Source organism: Condylura cristata, unplaced genomic scaffold, assembly GCF_000260355.1.
Source record: "Condylura cristata isolate star-nosed mole 26May11 unplaced genomic scaffold, ConCri1.0 scaffold00015, whole genome shotgun sequence".
Taxonomy (NCBI): Eukaryota; Metazoa; Chordata; class Mammalia; order Eulipotyphla; family Talpidae; genus Condylura; species Condylura cristata.
In genome coordinates, this window is record NW_004567116.1 from 31,208,824 (window position 1) to 31,223,623 (window position 14,800).

General features: G+C 51.0%; 1 protein-coding gene across 1 annotated transcript in view; it reads right to left on the bottom strand.

Annotated features, from left to right (window-relative positions):
- The window catches only part of MICAL2 (microtubule associated monooxygenase, calponin and LIM domain containing 2), a 129,286-nt gene that overhangs the window by 13,875 nt on the left and 100,611 nt on the right, over positions 1 to 14,800 (bottom strand). The window contains 9 exon segments of the mRNA XM_012725457.1: positions 1,467 to 1,592; positions 2,740 to 2,841; positions 3,052 to 3,270; positions 4,229 to 4,258; positions 4,260 to 4,352; positions 5,677 to 5,826; positions 8,870 to 8,938; positions 14,102 to 14,208; positions 14,502 to 14,701. Of these exon segments, the coding sequence (XP_012580911.1) occupies positions 1,467 to 1,592; positions 2,740 to 2,841; positions 3,052 to 3,270; positions 4,229 to 4,258; positions 4,260 to 4,352; positions 5,677 to 5,826; positions 8,870 to 8,938; positions 14,102 to 14,208; positions 14,502 to 14,701 (1,096 nt within the window).

The window sequence follows — 14,800 nt, forward strand, 5'->3', positions numbered from 1 at the left end:
GCTGCCTCTGCAGCAGAGGGAATGCTGGGCCAGAGCCAGGAGCCAAGGGACTGAGCTCTGTTTGGGGCTCCCTCTACCTTTGTTTTCTCTTCTGTGGCTCTGCTTCTGCTCAGTCTGCACTTTTTCAGGAAGAATAGCCTCACCCTCACCCCCATTTTAAACTGCATGCCAGAACCCTGCCATCTGTTCTAATTTTTCCACGGGAAGTATAGTCTTTCTTCCTTATCATCACCTTAATATCACTGTTGACTGTTTATTTCCCCTATTGTTCACTATTTATTTTCCCTTGTGAGGCTCATCAGGGCAGGAATGTAGCTATTCACTTCTGCATGTGCCCAGAGTCTGAAGTGTCTGGCACGGAGCTGACAGTCAAATATTCATTGGTTGAATGGATGAATGTTCAGCCATTGCTTAGCAAGTGATGCTGGCTTTAGCTTCTTGATGAGCCTGGTGGAGAAGCAGCTCTTGAGGTGCACTGATGCTGTGCCTGGGGACATGCTCACTGACAAGAGGGTCTGTGCCAGACCCTCTGTCTCTTGTCATCATCGAGGAACCAAACCTACTGGGAGGTGAGAAGGCCCTAGCTGTGCTGTCCACTGTGAGGGCAGGGAAAGTCAGGCCTCCCTGAGGACGGAAGCAAAGCCTTCCCACCTGGACCTTGCCTAGCTCCATCCTGAGGAGACAGCCAGCCCAGGTGGGAGAGGAGAAGCAAGTTGGGCCCTGCCACAGCCTGTCTGAGCCCAGGCGCCCTTGCCCCTCCCATCAGCCTGGCAAGGGAGCCAAAAGTCTTTATGCACAGGGCAAAGCCCCCACACCCCGCTCTTGGAAGATGTCTATCCTGAACTGGGCAGAAAGGCTACCCTGGAGTTTTGGTGATGACAAAACGCCATTTTCTACCCAAAGTTTCACTATTACATGAGTTGGAGCTCATTCCCTTGTCGATGAGAAAACAGAGGCCCAGACAGGTTAGGAGACCTCGGGTTTAACAGCTGACCACGGGCTGCCCTGAAGCAAGGCACTGGGCATCTTGGCCATGGCTACTTTCAGTGGCTTTGACAACTGGAAGTGTTTGTTTCTCTGTGTAAGTAAAAACAAGCCAAATACTGACGATTTCATATGGCAAAAATGTTCCTTATCTCTACGCCCATGTGCAGCTTCCCCTCTAAACTGAGTAAGGGAATCCCTCTGTTTCTCAGCAGCTAACACAATTAGCCTGTGTGGGCACCCAATTCATGCTTGCTGGATGAACAAGCATCACTGGACATGCTTTCATGTGCTGCCTGTCCCACTAGGTTGCTTGCTCCAAAATAAAACCAAAACCAGGCCCAAGACTATAGTCAGTATCTTACATATTTCCACCACAGCCAAGCCAGGCTCCAGATGTTTACCTGAGTGGGTCGAGCAGAACACAAGAGCATCTCAGAACATGCAGGGGGTGTGGGGAGCTAGTGGCTTAGGATAACTACCTTTTTGGCAGGAGAAATAGAGTCAGCAGTCGATGGAGAGGAAGGAGCAGCTGGATCAGGAGATGGAAGGCAGGAAGGAGAAGATGGAGAATGAGGATGAGACAGGCCTTTAGAGAGAAGTTTATTCTGCACAGAACAGAAATAGAAGAAACCATGATTATAGCAGGGCAAGGCACTGGGGCATACCCCTCAACCGTGCAGCCCCCATGCGTGTGCATTCAAGGGGGGAAGAGATAGCCAGGCCGCTGTCTCAGGACAGAATAGCAGCATCTACACTGAAGTCCAAAGACTGGCTGCCTCCTGGTTATCCTGCTTTCTGCTAGTTCTTCCAGCTCCACTGTCATACCAAAATAGCTACTCCTGTTCCTGCCTACGTCTACTGCAGACGCCAGTGCCAACTCCTGCAGCTCACGCTCTGGGCTGACGTAGCTGCTACAAGCTTAGGAAAAGAGTGTCCTGAGCGTTAGGGGACAGATGGACACAGCAGGGTCCTCTGCAGCCACTGGCAATAGCCAGCCTCTGGGTAGCCCCTGAAATCCTAAAAATGAAAGCCAAGTGTCCCTCCCATGTCTGAGACTCTACCAAGTAGCCGAGGACACCTGACAGTATCAGAGGAGGCCTGCTATAGAGACGAGGCTCGCTGAGGCAAGGGAGTGCTCACACCTAACTAGCAACTGTGCTTGTTCTCTGAGCTTATGCTCTTCTTTTCAGCACTGGGTGGAGGAGGCAGTATTTCCTATTTAAGACAAAGCCATTCTTCTTGGCTCAATGGCGCCTTTTGGGAAAGCAGAGCATAGGCTAAGGCCAGGGGTTGGCCTCCTCATTCAGTGTCCCTGACCAGGGCCGCAGGGAGGCCTCTCCATGGCCCAGCAAGTCACCCTCCATGGCCCAGCAAGCACTGGGTTTACCTTCAAGGCACTGTGATCCTTGCACCTGGCTTTGCTTGGGCCCCTAAGCAGCCTAGAACCTACTCCAAAGTCTAGGTCTACCAGCAGGCATTTCTCTCAGCAATGCTTTCCTTTGACCCAAGCTTGTTTTTCTGCCTTTGATTTTCCCATTCCTTTTTTTTAAATGACTGACCTACTCATTTCAAATGTCCCCACTTGGGTCCTTTTTAGATGTCAGTTTGAATTCTTTCATGACATGGAAAATGAACAGCTCCCAGGGCTATCAAAAGAGGCAAGAGGAAGTCAAGCTTGGGAGCATGGTTCATAGCCACTCACTGGATGCCCAACACCTGACCCCGTGGGGCTGCTGAAAGCCCTGCGTTTACCTGTGGGAACTCCCCATGTCCAAACATGGAGGCAAGGTGAGCTGCCTTCTCCTTAATGTTCTTTGTGTGAAATTCCCTGTTGGCCAAATTCTGAGCTTTCTTCTGCAGTCAAGAAGAGAGAGAACAGAGAAAGGAGACAGTGATAGAGGCCGACGGTCACCCGGGGGGGGGATGGAGACCATTAGACAGCACAGGACAGGAGACAGGGAGTGAACAACAAGGAAAGGAACCACCCTGGGCAGGAGGAGGGAGGAGGAGACAGGAAGACACCAGGCATGGGCAGAGAGACAGGGCACAGAGACAGGGTTTCACCTGGAGAATCTTTTCCTCCACTTGCTGCAGCCGTCGCAGCACCCCAGAGAGGGCCAGCGCTCCCTGGCAGGTGGCGGGCAGCCCAGCAGGATGTTCTGGCCCTGTTAGCTGCAGGTCAGACTTGGTTCTGGCTCTCCAGGGCCTGCCTGGGCGCTCGCCACCAGTGGACACTTGATTTAACTCTCGGAGCACATGCCCGGTCACCACCACCGGGGAGAACTGGGAGAGAAGGAAAATCAGGCTTCTGCCCCACTGTGGCCCTTTCCCAGATCCCCCACCTTGAGGGATCCCATGAGGACCAGCAGCAAAGGGCACAGAGGGTGCCACCTCCTGTGGTGAGGCCCTACCATCTGCACTGGAATCACCCACAGCCTTGGGCCTCAGCCTAGACCCACCAGTCAAAACTTGTACAACGCCAGGGGTTCTCAACACCAGCAGCACGCAGAAATTACCTAGGGCGCTTAACCTGCACCCAACTCCTAGGGATTCTGGCTTAACTGGGGGAGGCACCAAATAATGGTATTTAAAAAATGTCTCCAGGCAATTCTTATATGAATAAACATAAAATCACTGCAGTGTGTCTGCACAGATCTCATGTGGCCTGCAAAGTCCAGAAGCAATGTGAAATTCCTAATGCTGATTACATGTCCTTGAGTATCATGCCACTAGCAGTGATTCCATTCAAAAACCAAACCTGGAGATGCAAGCCAGAAAAAGCCTCACCCACGGCTTCAGGCAGCAGCCACCCTGTATGGCCTGGGGTGGCCTCTGCCACTTGCCCGCTTTTTTCCACCAGAGGCGTGGAGCACGTGGCCTTCCTGAGCCCATCCCACCGTCATGGCCACTTTTCCATCTACTCAAAGCTAAGTCCCAGGGACCTCCCACAAAATACCTACGTGGTGTAGTCAGTTTTCCCCCAAGCAAATAAAGCACCTAGAGCCTGGTAGTAGCAGGCCAGTCAATACCCTGGATGGGCTGAGGCATCCATGCGTGGATTTCAAGGTGTTGTATGCTTGGTGATTCTTACCGAGAAAGGTGGTGACCTCAAGTTGTGTCTGCCTTTCCAGAGATGCTATAATCAGCCATACTCGGGGTGTGGAGAGAGCCACTGACCCCACCCTCAGGGCCAAGTCCCCTCTGGCCTCACCAAGACAGCGTCCACTGGAAGGAGCCCTACCTGCCTTTTCAGAGGAGGTGATGGGCTGGGGCGTGAGCTCCTCTGGCTTGGGGCAGCGAGAGTGAACAGGAGGGTCAGAGGAAGAGCACAGGACCGGCTTACCTATCCCTGAGACGTGACGTTCCTGGGAGGAGAAAGGTGAATCCAAGAAAGCAGTGCAGGAAACATGAAGGAAAAGATGAGTCAGACTGAGACACTTGGAGGGTGGAGAGAAGAGAGGGAGGGAGACAGACTTTGCAAGTGCAGAGAGACCACTGAGCTGAGCTACTGCAAGCCAGGTCCTGCCAGGAAACTTGAGTCCGGGCTCTCTGTCCAAGTGAACAGCAAGTCCCGGAGTCCCCAACTCTTGGAGAACATTTGACTCCCAGCGAGGCCAAGCTTTTGGCTCAGACCCAGGTCTTAGGCGGCCACTGCCAGCGTCCAAGCTGGTCCAAGTGGCCAGCCCTAGAGGAGGACCTGGCAATGGGCCACTGCATGCCCACTAGGGGACAGGAATATGGCATCTACCTCCTAGAAGAGAGTCCTCCTTGACCCGTGAACATGAAAAGGGTCAAACCTCCAGAATGGGCCTTTTGGGGGGAAATTCAGAGAATTACAAGTCTTCGGAAAATGGCCCCCTTCTAATAAAATCACCTGGAGAGGTGAAAATCATCCAGGAGAGGCATGTGCCTCAAGACCAAGTACTGTCTTTGCCTCTAGCTAGCCAAGATTCTGCCCCTGGCTGCAAGAGGAGCCTATTTCTGACAGGTATTCTCTAAAGGAAAAGTGACAGCAGCATTCCAAAGGAATTTCACGTACAAACTGAACTACACAGCAGACTCCCTGAAGTCAGAGGCCGAAGTCAGCTCGGTGTGCAGCCTGAGGCACAGCATTGGACCCTACTCCAGGCTCAGACTGACCCTGTCGGATACTAGCTGGCCTGCTTGATGTAAGGGAGCTGAAGAGGGGCTACCTGAGGACACTGGGAAGCTGGTTTTGTGCCTGTGGCCCAGTCTCTGCTGCTGGGACAGATGCCACAGTGACCCAGTGCTCTCCCAGGCAGCCAGCACACTGGACGCTCCCTTACGCTCTCCCATCTCAAAGACGGCAGCAAAGCAAAAGCCAAGCAGAGAAAGGCTTCTTCTCTGGGAGAGCAGGCATCAGCAAGCTACAGTCCAGGGGCCAAATCTGACCTGTGGTCTGTTTACTGACCCCTATCACCTACTGACTCCTGTAAGTGTTGTCTATGGCAAATGGATACGAGAGATCAGATAACCCCAAAGCCTAAAATACTTGTTATCTGGTCCCCTTTAGAAATGGCTTTTGACTCCTCACAAGGAGTTCGAGTCTCATGGTAGCCAGGCCTGCCTGGCATGTCAAATCCATCACTAGCCTGAACTTTTCTGCCGACTTCTCAGCTGATTCTGGGCACCACAAAGGCAAACCCAGTGAGCACAGGACAGACTCACCTGCTTCTGCAGAGAGGGGTTCCGTGAGTTCTCCTCAAACTTGGCCAGGAGCTGGTTTGCCATGGACTTGACTTTGTTCTGATTTCTACCTTCTTTATTGCCGCTGCCCTCTTGATGGGAGCCTACGCTCCGGCTGGAAAAGGCTGAACGCTGCAAAGACCCAGTCAGAGTATTGGTTGTTGGATCGTGGAACCCAGATATCAGGGAAGGGGTTTGGAGGCTCAGGAGATGAACCCAGTCTCCTAAAGAGGGGTGTGCCCTGTTGTCTGAGGACGTGAGCCAGAAGCAGCGGATACTCCCCAAAGGAGATGGTGCTCACAGGAGGGGCGAGTTCCCCCAAGGCCTGGGGGCAAACTCAGGCTTGGAAGTCTCGCAGGGCTTTCACTTTCCAGCCCAGTGACCTAAGCAAAGTATTGCTCAGAAGTTTTCTCAGCTATAAAATGAGGTTACTAACCCATTTCCCACAGCTGTTGCAAAAATCAAATACAGTAATGAAATGATGAACAAAATAGTTTTCAAAGCATCACATGCCCAGTCATGTGGCAGAGAATAGGGGGTGCAGAAAGGGGGGCAGTATTGGCAGGCAGGGCATAGGCTCTGCACCTCTTTGTCCCTCCTCCTCCCATCAGTCCCAAGGTCAAGCAGTCCTGCTCTGCTGTTGCTAGCTCTATAAAAAAAAAAAAAAAGGACAACAACTTTTTATTTTGAAATAACTTCAGATTTATATAAAGTTATATAGTCCAGACCCTTCCTGGCTGCATCTAATTTTAACATGTGGAATAATCATGACAATTTTTATCAAAACCAGGAAGTCGATAATGGGACAAGAATACTAATCACACTGCAGAGACCTGGTGGCACCAGCTTCGCCACTAACATCTTGGTCTTCTGGCTCCAGGACTTAGCACAGGCTGCAGGACCCCCACTGCTTTGAGGTATCAGGCTTCCTCTGCCTAATCCCTCCAACTATAGGGTTTACATCATCCTTTGTCTTTCATGGCCTACACACTTTTGAAGGGGGTGGGTGAGTTATTTTGTACAAAATTCCTTCATCCAAGTTAGGCTGTTTTCTCATGATTAGACTAGGGTTATGGATTTTCAAGAAGATACCAGAGGAATGACAAGCTTATCGCTGTTGTATTTCAGCATATCTGGTATCCAGCCTTATGACCGGTGAGATGCTGTGGGGGTCACTTGGTCATGCTATTTCATTAAGTAAAGGTTTCTTTAGTTCATCTGCTAAAAATAAAACTTTGGATATTACTGGTGTTCACTGATTGTCTGTGCTCCTTTGCCCTAGGACCTGCTCCCACAGGTTTAGAGTAGAACGAGAAGGGCCATGTCACATGGGCAAGCTGACCCTCTCTCATGGGAAGAACACTCAAGATGTGTTCACTTGGAAGAAATTCATGGGAGAGGGAACTATTGCCTACTGTCTTTTTTTAAAGCTCCCAGCAGCCCAAGGGGCACCTCTCATGCATAGCCACTCTGAAGTGTTGGACAAACACAGAGTCACTCCCCACTTCAAAGTGTGAAATGTAACTCTGCAGAGCAACCTAGGCTTGGCAGGTGAGAGGTAGGTGACTGGGGTGGTCGCCGTTGTACAAGATTAAAGTCAGACAGGACAGTGGGTCCCTTGGATCAGCACTTCTCAGACATAATGTGGCATGAATCCCTGGGGGTCGCCTTCAAGAGCAGATTTGCATTCAGCCAGTATGGGGTGGCCCCGAGACTCCGTGGGGCTAGCCACCTGCCAGGAGATATTGCTGTGCTGGTTCCCAGCCCACACGTTGAGTAACAGGATTGACTTGAAGTAAAAACAGCTGGCAGAGAAAATGGTCCAGAGCCCTCTTAGAAGGGGCAGGTGCAAACTAGGTTTCTTTTCACATTCTAATTCCAGCGCTATTATCAAAAGAAACAGTACAAAGTCTACCTCAAATAAACAGAAGACTTCTACCAGAGACAGAATGTATCACAGGGAAGCTTCTTGGGCAGTAGCAGGAGAAAAATCACCAGTACTAAAAGCAAGAAACAATACCCAGGGGCCTGGGCCATCTCTCTAGTCCTGTTAATCAGTCTTCACTGCCTCCTCCAAATTATCTCCCTATCTGTTGGCTTCTTGCTTATATCAGAGGCAAGGAACACCAGAGTTGGAAGAGATCACCTAATGAGTTTCTAGAAAAGATTTGGACAACGGTGATGATCGGAACTCATCTGAATAAAATGATTCTGTGTACATGCAACACGAACGGAATTCCAGGTGTCTTTCATCGGCTCCTGCCCATTCCAGCACCGTGGACCTCAGGGCTTTGCGTCGCCCTTCATCCAATGGCTCAGTGTTGTAAGAACCAGTTCAGGCTTCCACGTGAAGCAAGTCATAGACATGAACAGTGACGTGAAAACACAATGGTGTTTTCACAATGGTGAAATGCTTCAAGCATGTGGGCAGCAGTCTTTTCTAAGTCCTATAACTCAGTGTACAAACTATCCTGGCCCCTTATTTTATCATTAGCTATCCCCCAGGAGGCTGAGCTGCTGTCTACGGTTCACGGACAGTAGCTACGCTGGCTTTTGTGGGTTAAAAGTTTTCAGAATGAAATGTATGTCTCAGGTCTCTTTACCGACTTGCCTGGGGAGCTGGAACTGATACTCTCTTTCTCAGCTGATCAATTTTTCAGTAGCTGGAGAAAGGGAGTCCTGCTTGGCTTTACCAAAGCAGCCTGCCCTTTTCTTCTTTCACCAGAAGGTGGCACTCGTGGGCACTGGGATCTTCCCTTAAACACTAAGCTTCGGAAACACAGAGGTATAAACTGCCCTGGGGCAAAGTGGGACTGCCGGTGGGTGCTCTCTCCGGGCACTACTGTTAGTACACACTGACTAACACGAGTGCAGGTACCAGGCCAGAGTGGCTGACATCATCTTATTTTATCTTTAAAAAGCCTGCATTTTTAAAATTCAAATGTACTGCCGTATTTAACAGTTAGGAGCTCATGTTTCTCAAGGTTACATAGCTAGTAGGCAGTGGGGCAAGGACCAGCAGCTGGCTGGTTTTTCCTTCCAGCCAGGCTTAGAAGCCAGCAGGTCATGAGAGAGGCGAGGGAGAAGGGCCAGGGAGGTTGCTATGGTGGGACTGTGGCCCCTGGTGGTCAGACGACAGGGGTGGGCCTGCTTTACGCGACAGTGTGTCACCCACCTCATCCAGGTTGTTGAAGCCTTTCCGCCTTCGTTTGTTCATGTCATTCTCTTGAGTCTGGCTGTCCACCTGCAGTGATGGACAGCAAGGTGAGGTCAGAACTGTGAAGGGAGGCAGCTCCATAACAGCCCTCAGCCCAGAGGACTGGCCCTGCCCAGCACAAGGGGACGCAGGCTGCCTGCAAACAGCTGCCAGCCTGAGAGATAGGCACAAGCTGCCCTGCCCTGTGACAGAGGCCGTCCGGGGCTATGTTCAGGCACGGTGGAGGGGGCCTGACTGCGAGGGGTGGGGATCACATCTCAAACCCCAAAGAATCCCTGGGACCCAGATAGAGCAGGTGCTGTCTCACTGTCAACTTGACTTTGGGCTCAGCGTAGTCACTGCCAGGCTGCTGACGCCCCTTAGGGGACCACTTCCCACAGGCCCCTCTGCTGGCTCACTGCCAAGCCAGTCCTGGATTCTCTGGATTCATATCAACCATCCAGGCATTGGATGGCAAATTCCTTCTGCCATTTTAGTCATCAGTGCAGCTACCAGTGAAGGATATTTACTAACTTCAAAGAAACTGGATATGGTTTGAGAACCTGGTGACCGTAGAGCCAGTGTGTGCAGGATGCTTGATTTATTGTTTTGTTTTGTTTTTCCCTCCAGCATAACTTACTTACCGCTCCCTCCCTCCTTTTCACTCAAAAGTATCCTGGTTGCCTACAGGTAATCACATACAGTTTACTTTCCAGTGCGTGAATCTGGACTTTGAAATCGGCAGAGCCCTCCTCTACCCAAACCCGTTGCTTTACCCTGCATGAGCCACCCAACAGCGCCAGTGCCAGGCTGTCTCCTTGAGGCAACATGTCAGGCAACGTGTGGGGATGCAGGGGTGGGCTCAGCAGCTGGCTGGGATATGGCGGGGGCTGGATTCCGCGCCCCTTCTGCTCCCTGCAGGGCGAGCCTGTCCTGACCATGGGTTAGTTTCCTCTTTCCTCCAGTTCTTAGCTGGGGCCTTTCCAGGCCCTGGGGACCATGGAGCCATCACCATGGCTCCCTCAGAAGGGCGCTGGGTACAAGCCCAGTAAGACCCAGACTTCAGAAGCAGCAGGAACGGCTGCCGGCCACGCTCTCCCCTCACCCCCAGGGTGGTCCAGGTGATCGGCCCCTCTATGCTCATCCTGCCCAGTCACAGGGGGCATTTTTACCCCCCACTTGGTTTTACCTCTCAACAGTGACTTTCAGCCCCGGCACACAGCTAAAGTATCTTTCCCTGCCCTTACACTCTCTGTCACCCCACCCCCACCATATTTACCAGCACCTATTTTATTTTCTAGGACAAGATCAATCGCAGTTTAGTCATTGATACTTGTTCAAAAATGTGACCCTTCCCTGCTGGCCAGCACAACACAGCAGATCAAAGGGCCCTGCCTTCCTTTCAGCATTTTCCTCTGCTTCCAACAAATCATTATTCTGTGAATGGAAATGGTTTCAATCCCAAAGCCTGGGCACACACCAAGAGAAACAGATGACCTTATTTGCAACAATGTTGGGTCTCAGAGGCTGGACTGTCTGGGTCCCCAGGCTGTGAAAGCTGCTCTGGCCCCGGGACTGGAGCCTCGGAATTCAAGAACAGGACGTCCTACCCAACAGAGCTTGCACCATCTCGGGACTTCCTGCTGGGTTTGTTTCCACCTTCAATGAGGACTTGGCTTCCCTCGAAGAGCAGACCTCTTACTCTGTCTGTTGCACTGCACTCCATTGCCATGGCTGGACTTTTTCAACAGTCAGCGCCTGTACCCACCCAGGCCAGGATGCTGGCCACAGGCTCATAGCAGGCAGCCCCGGGGGAGAGTGCCCGGGAGCAGCGGCGAGGAAGACCCCAGCCGCCTGGAGCACTGCAGTTCGGTGGGAGCAACAGCAGCTATTCTGACGCAGCCTGACCCATGGGCCACCGGCCAATAAAATGCCATCTTCTAGGTGGAAAGGTTAGCAGCAGAGACCCAGAAAGCCCTTAGCCTTCTTTTGGATCTCTTATGGATGCACTGATTGCCAGTAAGCATTATGTTAAAGCAAAAGGTGGAGAGAAATTTCAAGATTCCTCTAATTGCTTATCTGTATATCTCTTATCTGGAAGCCAAACTTGCCCCATCTTCTTGTACTCTATTGGGCTCTAAAAAAGTTGGGGAACAAGGTGAGAAAATACTTATTGTGCCAGTCCATAACATGAGAAAACACAACCCACTCTCTCTTCTTAATCGCTCATCCATGCTCAGAAGGGACACTTCCTTGTCATGATTCCCCAACAACTTGAAAGGTTCTATATGCCAAAAGTCATTTGCTAAACAAAGTGATCTGCCCATTAGCGAGGACCAAAGACCATTGCCAGTTCAATCAAGTATTCCATCAGCACAAGATAACCATGCTGCCTTACTGCCTGGGTGCAGGTGAGTTTAGCTTGAAGCAAACTCTGTCTTCAGTTAGAGGGTACAACCCTAGAGAAATATAGATGCAGGTCAGAGCAAGAGACTGATAGCTGCAGGCAACGGCCTGTCCAGCTGAGTGGTGGCCATGCTAGTGAGAAAGACGGCCCTTGGACTGACAGGAGAGTCCTGTTCCTCTTCAAGGGCAGGACAGCCAGGAGCCCTAGGTTCTAGGCAAGGCACGAATTACTTCCCAGCTGTGTGACTTTTCTCACCCACTGCCCCACCCACAGAAAGCATGGGATGGGTTTGAGAAAAAGAGAGGACAAACAATGCCCTATCCAGGCCGTTTCTCTCTCTACTATCTGAAACACAGGACAAACAGTAGATGCTAAATGATGCTGGGGGAGGGCTCAGATCTGTGGGTTTTGACCCCTCTCAAGGTGGGCAGCCAAAGGACACGCCCTGGTGGAGACTGACCAGGGTCCTTTCCGGCCAGGCCGGGCGCGGCAGAGCCCCCACCACCACTGAGCTCCTAGCAGAGCCAGCAGGACTGGAGCACGGACTCACTCCCGCAGCCCTTGGGGGGTCTAACTGCCTTGCTGAGTGCTCATTTCTGCCCATCCTACCTCCTGAGCCAAGCTAGCCAGGCTGTTCCGATTTGGTCACTCTGTAAACAGAGGTGTGGTGAGCTTTAAACACTCCTTCCCAGTTCCCTCTGCAGTTCCCAGTCATGGCCTAAGTGGTGGGAGAAACTATGTGAACAGAGACGGGTGGTAAATGTGTGGCCCAGAGAGCTTCCAGAAAGTCTGCACTGGCATGTTTGGGAATGGGCAGTTGAAGCAGTAGACATTGAGTTTCAAGGGAAAATGGTTGGGCTGGGGTGGACTGAACTGGCCACTGGCCTCCTGAGCATGCCTTTTGCACAGTGGGCACTGGGTGGGTGATAGAGGCCTTACATAGAGCCTTGGCATGAGCAACTTGGAAATGAAGAGGCCGGAGCAGCTGGGTTCTGCCCAGGCTTTTGGCCGCTCTGCTGAAAACCTAACCTGCACACCTTCTTTCCCCCACCCCAGCCTCTTCAGTCTGTTCCTTCTTTGGACAGGGTGCGGCAGAGCATTAAGGATCCGCTCCTGGAGTAAGCACAACTGCTGCAACATTCCAGGGAATGCAGCCCTCAGTGGAAAAAGTGACCACTGCTCACAGAATGAGAAGAAAGGAGGCCACGAGGCCCAGCCCTGCCCTGGGCAGAGGGGTGCAGGACAAGGCAGGGTGGTTAAGAGATGGTCTGCAGCCTAGAGAGACGAAGCGAGACACAGCAGAGGCCCGCAGCCTTGTGCGGAGTGAGGGGAGGGGCTTTGTGGGAGGGGGGCCAGCTGGGTGCCAGCTGATGTCTCTTATTTGCAAGCTAACATCTCGGAGCCTCTACATTTTTCTCTGCAAAATGAGCACATTTTGCTAAGTGCCTTTGTATTACGTCTTCCATGGAGATGCCAGCGTTCAATTAAAAATGCAATTTTTCATTAGGCTTATGGCTCTTAAATTGTGTGCCAAGGCACCCTGTGGCACTATAATTACTCACAGAAGAGCCACTGGATACTTTAAATTTTCTAGAGAAACTTGGTGACATCTGTTACCCACTTTGCAAAGTAACCCTGTCAAGCTATTTGGACTTCTGTGATTAATACAGGAACAGTTTGATATTTCTTTTGCTCTAGGGCACTGTGAAAGAAATTACTACAGCACTAGGGTGCCATAAATCTGGAAGGTTTGGGAACCATATATAATTCATCTCTGAATATTTGCTCCTCTCATCAAAAACAAACACAAAATTTAGTCCCGGAGTTGGCATATAGTAGGATGCACTTGTTGGATTTAAAAAAAAAAAAAAAAAGAGTGGAGCAGAGTGTGTCAATGTAATGTGGAACCAGCCTCCCCCTACAAGGCCACACAGGCAGGCTTTCCCAACAAGTCCAGAAAAGGCCTTTTCCTAATACGTGTCATCTTGGTATGTGGAACTAACGTCAAGAGGCTCTGTGGGCCTTGGGAGAAACCGTGACCGTGACTCAACGCAAGTTATTTTGAGTTAAAGTTAATGAAGGTGTGGTAGTTAGAAGTGCTTGTCCTTGGCAGAGTCCAACTGTCCATCCTTTAACCACAGAAGAGACCACTGCTCTCTAAGTGTCTGCCTTTGCCTAGCTGAAGAAGCCATCACAGGTCCCCTTTCCATGGCCTAGGAGAATGTGGCTCGGAGGGTATCACACAGCTGCAGGCTGCAGCAAAGGTCTCCCCACCCAAGAAACTCCTCTCTTGACTCTCAGAGAAGCCATTACCTCCCCGTCAGGTGAGGTCAGCCTTGTCTCCTCGAAGCTTCCGGTCCCTCACCCCTGGGTTTGTCCAATTTTACTTCAGATTTTATAGTCATATCGATTCTCCACATATGTGTTTTTAAATTTTGACTTTTTCTTCCACTAATCTCTTGGTGTTATCTGATCATCCATCCACCTCCGCGGAACCTGAGGGGTGGGGGTGGGGGTTTCCCCATGTCCCAGCAGTGCCAGTAGTAGCTTCGCCCCACGCCGCTGCCACTAAACGGCCATCATGTCCCTAATCTAAACAGTTAACAAAGTGAGAAATCATCTCCTCCTCCCTCTGAGGAAGCCAGCTCCACAGTGCCAGGGGGCACTTCCAAAAGCAGTCAGTCCTCTGTAAGTCCTTGATCTGTATAATTTATCAGAATAATAACACCCAAACCATGAAATTCTCTCTTCCTTTTGCCCCATTCACATGCAGAGACATAAAACAAAACCCGTTAGAGACTTACCCGTGGGGTCCTTTTCCTTGGAAACGTGAGATTGAGATAATTATGAGAGAAGGATGATTTGGTCAAGCCAAGGTCAGCATTTTCTCTATAGATTTTGCCCCAAGAATCTGTTAGAAAACAAAAGGACAAGATTTGGATTGGTCACTTCTTCCCAAGGGCTTAGGAGGTATTTGCAAAATGGCCTGAGTAGGGGCTGATGAGCTACCAGTGACCTCCCGGTGACCACAAGAGCAAGCCAACTTGCACACACAGGCCTGGTGGGCGAAGTCGACCCTTTTGCCTCAAAGAGAAGGCACGGTCAGCCCCAGAACAGAGGACACCAGTGTGAGGTTTAGCCATGCAGGGAAGAGTGGGCACAGGGCTCTCAGGGGGCAAACCTCATCCAAAAGCAAGTACTTACCCACAGGCCTTAGCGGGGTGCCCCGGAAAAGTTCATAGAACTTGGAGAGGTACATGACCATGCTGAGCTTGTCAGGCTCCTGGGCAGATGCCATCTCTTTGCCTGTGGTCACTGGGGGGATGCCAAATTCACGCTCAGCGACATCAAATGCCAGCTGGTTGTTCTCCACAGCGTCATCTTCATTCAAAGAGTCAAAGTTGCTAGAGGATCAAAACAAGGTCAAGATCAGGAATAGGAGACAGAGGTACAAAGCTGAGCAAAATTCACCCCCTAAGAACCATTCTGGGCTCTACTCTCCA